The sequence below is a fragment of the Pterocles gutturalis genome, unplaced genomic scaffold, assembly GCF_000699245.1.
Source record: "Pterocles gutturalis isolate BGI_N339 unplaced genomic scaffold, ASM69924v1 scaffold29778, whole genome shotgun sequence".
Taxonomy (NCBI): domain Eukaryota; kingdom Metazoa; phylum Chordata; class Aves; order Pterocliformes; family Pteroclidae; genus Pterocles; species Pterocles gutturalis.
Genome location: NW_010126587.1, coordinates 29434 through 37231, shown reverse-complemented (window position 1 = coordinate 37231; position 7798 = coordinate 29434). Strand labels below are relative to the sequence as shown.

The following is a 7798-nucleotide window of genomic DNA, read 5'->3' as shown; positions in this document are numbered from 1 at the left end:
AGGGGGGACCTAACGCGGAGCGTCGCCTGTTAAGGTCACGATGGCTGACAGAGCCGCTGCGGAAAGGGCTTGTAAAGACCCCAACCCCATCATCGATGGCAGGAAAGCCAACGTGAACCTGGCGTACCTGGGGGCCAAGCCGCGGATAATGCAGCCAGGTGAGGAAGCGGGCCCTGAGCGGTTTTTTTCTTTGTACTTCAGGTTTCTGAAGAGTAAAACTTATTTTAAAAAAAAAAAGGTGGTGCTGTGCGGTGCTTTCCTGAAGTACACTTGGTGTTTAGGTGTGCTTGGGTTTGGGTTTTGAAATGCAGCGTGTAGGAACTTTCTGGTTATTTTGTGTACGTGCTGTATTTAAAAACTAAAAGCAATTGGGAATAAAATACCTGCGGTTCCTCAGGAAGACTTCCACAGCTCAGACACTTCATTGCTTATTCCTGGTGCTGGGAATGTGGTGGCGCTGACCATTTACAGTATCATTGCAGGGAAAGATTGGCCTAGGAATGAATTGCTTCCAATGTGTGCGGTCTTATTAATACAAACAATATCTTAATGCAAACTCCTCAGACAGATGGGAGCTATTATGCAGACTTTAAAATGAAAAGGCTCTTCCTAAGACCACATCTGAGCCAATCTGATGTCCTAGCCACTTCCCAAAGTGCTGCTTTGCAGCAAGAGCAACAGGAGTGCAGAGTGCGTGCACGTTTGTGCTCTAAAGGAGGCTCTTCTGAATTTCCCTGCTGCGCTTTGCCCGAGGAACACTTGTGTGAGTAGTGAAGTGCCCACCAATGAAAGAAGGTGTTTATGCTTGGGCGCTTGAAGAACAGAAATGAAGTTAGGATTTGACCCCCATGCTAAGTCCTCATGAGTAGAGATGGCTCAAATTTAAGTCTGTAGAAAGTCCACAAATACACTCATGAACAGAAAGTACCATACAATCCTTTAGAGGCTAAAGTTAGGGACCAGAATGGTGCACAAAATAGAATGTGAGTAAGCACACCCTTGTGCTCATTGTTTGGGAAAAGATGTTCTTCTAAACATCTCTAGGAAAGTGTCTGCTTTACTGATTTAAGTTTGTATGTGTGTGTATGTGTGGACTGATAGGGTTCGCTTTCTAATTTGTGTTTCTGCAGCCTTTCAGACATCGTCTCTGGAGGTTGTTAGTGAAGGCTGTTACTCTGAGTTTGCGTGTGTGTGTGTGTATATATATATATATATAAAAGATAAATAAGTGGCCAAAAGAACACCCATACAGAGAATGTGATGTGTTTTTGTTGGTAGGTTTTGCCTTTGGTGTCCAGCAGCTTCATCCAGCTCTGATACAGAGGCCTTTTGGGTAAGTCTGTTCAATGGGACCTCAAATAGGGGAGGAAAATTATTTTTTCTAATAAAGGAAAGAAAAAGTATGATCCTTGAAGGCCTCTTACAGTAGCAGCCTTGTAAACTCACCAGCAATGCTGAAGTTCTCAGACTTATAAATGTATACCCTTAAACGTGCTCACCTTGTCGGTCATGTTCTAAATGCCGCAGCTGAGTCAAGTTGTGTGGGACGTGTCCCTTCCACCTAAGCAGTCCAGTCCTGTATGACCCTATGATAAAACAAGGAGGTACGACTTGATGCAAGATTGCTGTGCCCCATTTCTCTTTTTTTTTCAGCTTGACTCAATGTTATTTATCTCTTTCTAATCTGACAGGGATCGTTTACAGTTAAGATAACTGATCAGAAGGATATGATGATAAGAGGTGGAATAGTTCTGTTTGGAATTAAACTCTGTAACCAGTAGACTCAAACACAAACAAGCTAAAATGGTGATTAACGATGCATGTATGTTTTTTCATATAGTCAATAGACCTCCGTGTGCTTTTTTTTAATTTATTTATTTGTTACAGTAATGAAGTGGTGTTGATAGCTAAACTGTGTGCTTTTATTTAATTGAAAGAGCTTTAGTGAAAGTTTTTTTGGGGGGATCTTTAATTTTGTTTTTGTTGTTGAGGAGTGACTTTGCCATGGGGAGCAAAGGGCCTTTTTTTTTTTCCTTGCTTTCAAGCTGTAGCCTGTGATTTTTTTTAACCATATTTTGTAGTGAGTGCTAAATTGTGTGACTTCTTGATTTTTAAGTAAATCAACGTATTGCTTGCATGTTCATACTTCTTGGGGAGGTTTGTTCTTGGGGGGGGTGTGGAGCTCTTTGTTAACAATGTGCGTCCATTTGGGCTTTCTAATTTGAGATTTTTTTTTCTTCAATCTGTCTTTAATATGTAGCGCATTTCTCCTTTACTTGAGTATATACTATTCCTAAGTAGATCTAACTCTTGCTTCTTATAGGCATACAATTAGGAGGTGAAGTTTGCTTTAAACTTTCCATATGGTGTCACATCACTAATGCACACTGACTGAGAAACTCATTGCAAAATAATGCATTTTGCTAATTAATGAGTAAGCTAACAATAAAGTAGGGAAAACGCGTCACAAATGTATTTTGTTTATTTGACTAGAATAGCTTTAGAATATTGTACCTAGCTGTTATTAATCAATGATAACTTCTGGTAGTTTGATTTGTAAGAACGGTAGGAAACAGTTCCTGTCCTCAAAACTGTAGGAAAAAGTTTTCCTATAAACTTTTCAGACTTTTAAAAGAGAATGTTGATTCCTCTGAGACACGTGGGGAGGTAGTGGAAAACTTTTTGTCTTTTTTTTTTTTTCTTCTACTTCTTAACGATTATCCTCTACTGTATTTTGTTTGACTTCTTTGAAGTGTGAGGAGACACACAGCGTAAAGGCAGTGATCAGTTCACAATGCCTGGGCTAAGGTAGGCAGGAGGCAGAGTCTCTGGAGCTGTTAAAGCGCTTCTTGCAAAGAGGACTGACTACCTGGGGATCAGCCATGGAGGGACTATTTGCTGAGCACAAGAGAAAAGGAGAACCTGTGGCAATCCCTTGCTTGAAGGACTGTGCAAATGTAGGGCTCTTTCTTGCTTTCCTTACCCAGAGCCAACAATAGATCATGTAAATCACGTTTAGGTCAGGGAAATTCTTCCAGCAGGCTGAATAAAGTTTTATTTCTAATGCAATGTATATACATCTGAAGAACAGGAATGTTGGTCACAGGGTCATGTATACATGAAACTGGTCATTTTTAATTCTTGGCTTTTGCCTTTCTTTTACTGTGTGCAAACAAAGGAGATTACTAATCCTGCTTCCTCCTCAAAATTTCCAGTGACCTGTACCTTTTCTAAAGCATGTAGTTCAGATTAAGAAGAATAGCATTCATTAGGATGAATTAAAATCTTAATTCACTATATTCCTTGACAATAAGAGGGGTTGTTTCAGTGCTTACTTAAATCTACTTTTATTGAAGAATTCACTCTCAGAGGATGTTACGAGGATTGCACTGAAATCTGTGGTCACCTTAAAGCCTTTCTTCCTCCTGTGCAGTTGCACTTTCTAAAAGTACACTTTACTACTAACACTGTGTAAAGTGGGTTGTAGTGGTGATTCAAATGTTTTGTGGGTTTTGGTTTTTTTTTTCCTACCAAAGTGCAAATTAGTGAGGTACTGCCGTATTCTGGTATGGTCAGCAGTGTTCTGATACAGTTCCCCACCTATCAAACAAGAAACTGAAAATAATTGGATTATTTACATTACTTTTACTGAGAGGATGCAGAAGTACAATATTCTGAATTAAGTACAACATTATTGTGGTGGAGTGAGCCAGAAACTAGATTAGCTTCAATGCATGAAGCATTTAAAATGCTGGGAATTTTTCTTTATTCAGTGCTGCAGAGATCAATTCATCCACCAAACAGCATTTCTCCCCGCTCTTTACATTCAGCATCTATCTTACTGTTGGCGTGTTTCAAAGAAAGCTGTTTGATCACAGGACTGGTTATCTATACAGCTCTGTTTTCAGGATTGTTTATTAAAATACTATCTCTGAATTCAAAAGGAATTTACAGAGGAGGAAGATGACTTTGCCTCCTAAGATAGCTTTTCTCATTTTGCTTGTGTAATTTTTGCTTTAATATTGGTGGGAAATTTTTATACAGAGGTACTGGTTTAGGATATGACTTGTTCTGTTGAAGACATTTTTTCCCTTTATTTTCTGTCTAAAAATTGTACCTCAATCAAAATGAGAACATTCCCACTGTTTTTGGTAAGAGCAGAGTTAAATCCAAAGTGATTAAGTTAATTATCAAATGGTTAACTGATACTACCTGCTTGGTGTGATCTTCCAAGCGTTAAGCAATTCTGCCTTTCTTAAGAGAGAAGGAAAAGCCCTCTCTTGAGTTTATGATCAAAATACCTGTATAATACTAGACTACAGATAATCTGGAAAGAGGGAAGGAAGCTTCAACAGTCAGAAGTTAACCTGCAGAATGCTAAATGTCCTCTTAATGGCATCAGGCACAAATTTAAAAGGAAGTGTATTAAGAGTCTTATGTCTTTATTTTTATGTAACCTATTTCTGCTATAAGGAAAACTGTGCATTGGTGAAAATCTGCTCTTTAATTATGCTTACAAAACCAAACAATGCCATGCAAGAGCCAAAGCAAAATATTTTGTTCAAAGTTAAATACCTACTTTCACAAGAATTGAAAGTTGAGAGCCAATGATGTGCTGCTACTGCTGAATTTCAGTATGCCACAGCTCTCTGCGTTAGTCTGGAAAGTCCTTTCTTTTCCTTGAAACAATTAGCTTTCTCTTTATTATTGCTTATAGGATTATTTTCGAGGTCTTAATTGAACACAAATCTTCTGTTATAAAAACAGTCAAGGACTTAAGGCACATGGCAGGAGCATATGTCATTCAGTTTTGAATATCCCAAAGCTACAGTTAATGCTAAAGTGAAATGTGGCTTCCCTTTTCCTTCATTGCAAGAGTGTAAACCAGTAAATACATGTTCCAAAATAAAAACTGCTACCAGGAAAGAAATCTTAAACCATGTATAATTCTCACACTCTTACTCTCAATAAAGCAGCAGCTTTTATTTAAAATTCAGGATACTAAGGATATCCAGCGTAACTGGGAATTGCTTTTTCAGCTTTTGACCTGGCAGAGCATGAAAAGCAGCTGGGTTCTGAATGGCTGAGGTCTCCGTGTGCTGGCCTCTGCAGTAGGTAGAAATTTACTTTGGCCATATAAAGCCATTTTACTCGACTCAAAAACAGTTGTAGCATGACAGATGATCAAAAATAGCCCCACTGCAGCTTATGCTGTCAATCACCACGTGTGAAATGGCATGGTGGTGAGGAGCCTGCACAGGGTTTATGTTTATTGTAGGGTACGATGTGGCAAACAGATAATGTTTCATAACTTCACCACCTGTTAGTTTCTTGGCTTAAATAAAACAAGTCACAAGCATTGAAGTGGGAGCACATGCATCTTTCTGTCTTGTTCAAGGATACGGTCAACTGTCCTAATGTCTTCAGAAAATCTTAGTAACATCAGTTCAGGTCAACACTAGCAGCTAGATAAGCTTGCTTACTGTCCCTCTTTCATAAATGCTGTCTGTAAAGATTCCTTGGATGTGGTGTTAAATGGACTCTTAATGATGCAGATGAGGCTCTCAGTGACTTCAGATTTGGTTGTGTACCTCTTTCCTTAATACTTTAAAAATGTGGTGTTATATTTATGAGGATTGTCCTTGACTGGTGACTAATACAAAATGCTTGTTTGTGCTCATCCAGTTGGCATGGAGAGCTCAGGTAATGATGTGTATTTAAATACACAGAGCCAGCTTAAGTGTGCTTCAAATGCACTTCTGGCTAATCACTTCATAAATTAGGTGAGTGTTAAAAACCCAACTTATGGTTTTGTTTTCTGTTTTCTTTCTTTTCCCTATTTCTATTTGTCACTTTTTTTTTTCCTCCTTTCACACAGTAGGAAATGAATTTCATTGACATGCTGGGTTTTTATGATTGTGGTGTTCATGTCTTAAACGCGGCAACTGAAATTTCTCTCTGATAATATTCCTATTCAATCAGCTGAGCTCTTTTCTTTTAAAAGAAGACTAGGCTGTTCTGAAGCCTATTGCCTATTTTAAACTATGTTTTGCTATAAATCTAGTTGTCAGTGTCCCTTCTGATTTAAATGTTTCCTTGTTCACTACTTCAGTAAAACAAACAAATGAACACCCCCCCCTTCCTTTCCATTAAATCTTGAATTTGGAGAAAAGAGGACAGTGTTTACTGTTGAAATTTGCATCTGTGCTTACAGTGCACTGACAGGTTGGTGCAGTCCTTAGAGTTGTCTGTAAAGTTCAGTTTGAAATAGTAAATCTGCACAAGCAGTTTTTCATAGATTTATACAGATTCACTGACTGGAAAGGAGTTGCATATGTGAAGGACTTCTCTGTGGAAATCCAGATGCAAGACAGGGTTATGAATGTAAAATGAGCATTATATTGAGTATATTATTTTAAAAAATCATACTATATGACTAACTACAACTATGAGATGAACTTATATGTAGCCTTGTGTGCTAAGACAACAACACAACTAATTTTCAAAACTGAAGGGCTAAGTAAACAAGCCGAGAAAGCAAGTTTTGTGACGTGGAGACGATGGGAAAGTGTGTGTACTGATCTGTTCAGAATGGTTACTACTTAAGCTGTAAATTTGTTTTTTTGCTTTTGTTAAGCACCAGATCTATTTAGACTTAACCCTGTGCCCACCTCCCAAAAAACTCTATGCTGTATGTCTTGCATAGAAATAAGCAAGCTGGCACAAAACAGGACATCAGTGGCCTGATAATCAAACAGGTTTGACCCTTGTGTCCTTACCAACTTTTATAAAAGTGTGATGCACATGTACTTAGGAGTCACTGTTGTGGATTTTAATAGCATCTATGTAGCTTCCCCTCAATGGCCTCTTGTGACGGAGTGAGCTGCACTATCGTTCGTTTGGAAAGTGTGATTCTTGCTGTGTTTACCACACTTGTGAACTTTATTTAAACTCCTTTGTCGCCTGTGTTGGTTTTTTTTTTCTTATTTTTAATAAGGGTGACTGAGGTTGCAGAGAAATTAATGTGTGCTGAGTCTGCATAGCAACTTAAGTAGGGTTGCCACTTTTCCACCCCCGCTCTCCGAGAAGACTTTACATAAAGTCAGGGTTGAACCATTTTGTCGCCTTATTGGCTATTGTCAAACTCATTATAGTGATGCTGTCAAACTGCTCAGTTACTAATAATAAAAGTATTGCAGGAAATCATTTTACTAAGAGTCGAGTAGTTAAGTGAGAAGCAGGGTAATAAAAATGACTTACGGGTGTTTTGAAAAACAAATTCTGCAATTTTCCAGATGAAATAATCAAGCTTACTCCTTTAGAGATGTCCTAAAACAGACATCAGTAATCCTGGTCCTTCTAAACATTTTAATAGCATTAAACTTAATATCCTGAAGCAACATTAAGCATTCCTGTTTATCTCAGCTATAATGCTGTGCTTTGGAGCGATGCATCCCTTCGGACCAGTGAACTGATAATTGGTCCATTCATTCCTAGTTATTGTGGCAACCCTATGCACATAACAACAACTAAATTGAGTTTGTTTTAGTTCGGAGTATGGATATGATGCTGAGGCGCTGACTCGCATACCAACTCTAACTCCCTCTCCCATCTTTCAACAGGATACCTGCTCATTATGTCTATCCACAGGCTTTTGTCCAGCCCGGAGTGGTAATTCCCCATGTTCAACCCGCAGCAGCTGCTGCTTCCACTACGCCTTACATCGATTACACCGGAGCTGCGTACGCCCAGTACTCGGCTGCCGCCCGTGCCTCTGAGGAGGACCCCGACGCCGCCT

At 39.0% G+C, this 7798-nt stretch overlaps 1 protein-coding gene across 1 annotated transcript in view; it reads left to right on the top strand.

Moving 5' to 3' along the window:
* The first annotated feature begins 40 nt into the window (after window positions 1-40).
* The window catches only part of RBM24 (RNA binding motif protein 24), a 9678-nt gene continuing 1920 nt past the window's right edge, over window positions 41-7798 (top strand). The window contains exons 1-3 of the mRNA XM_010079028.1: window positions 41-158; window positions 1279-1333; window positions 7623-7797. Coding sequence (XP_010077330.1) covers window positions 41-158; window positions 1279-1333; window positions 7623-7797 — 348 coding nt within the window. The remainder of the gene's footprint in view (window positions 159-1278; window positions 1334-7622; window position 7798) is intronic.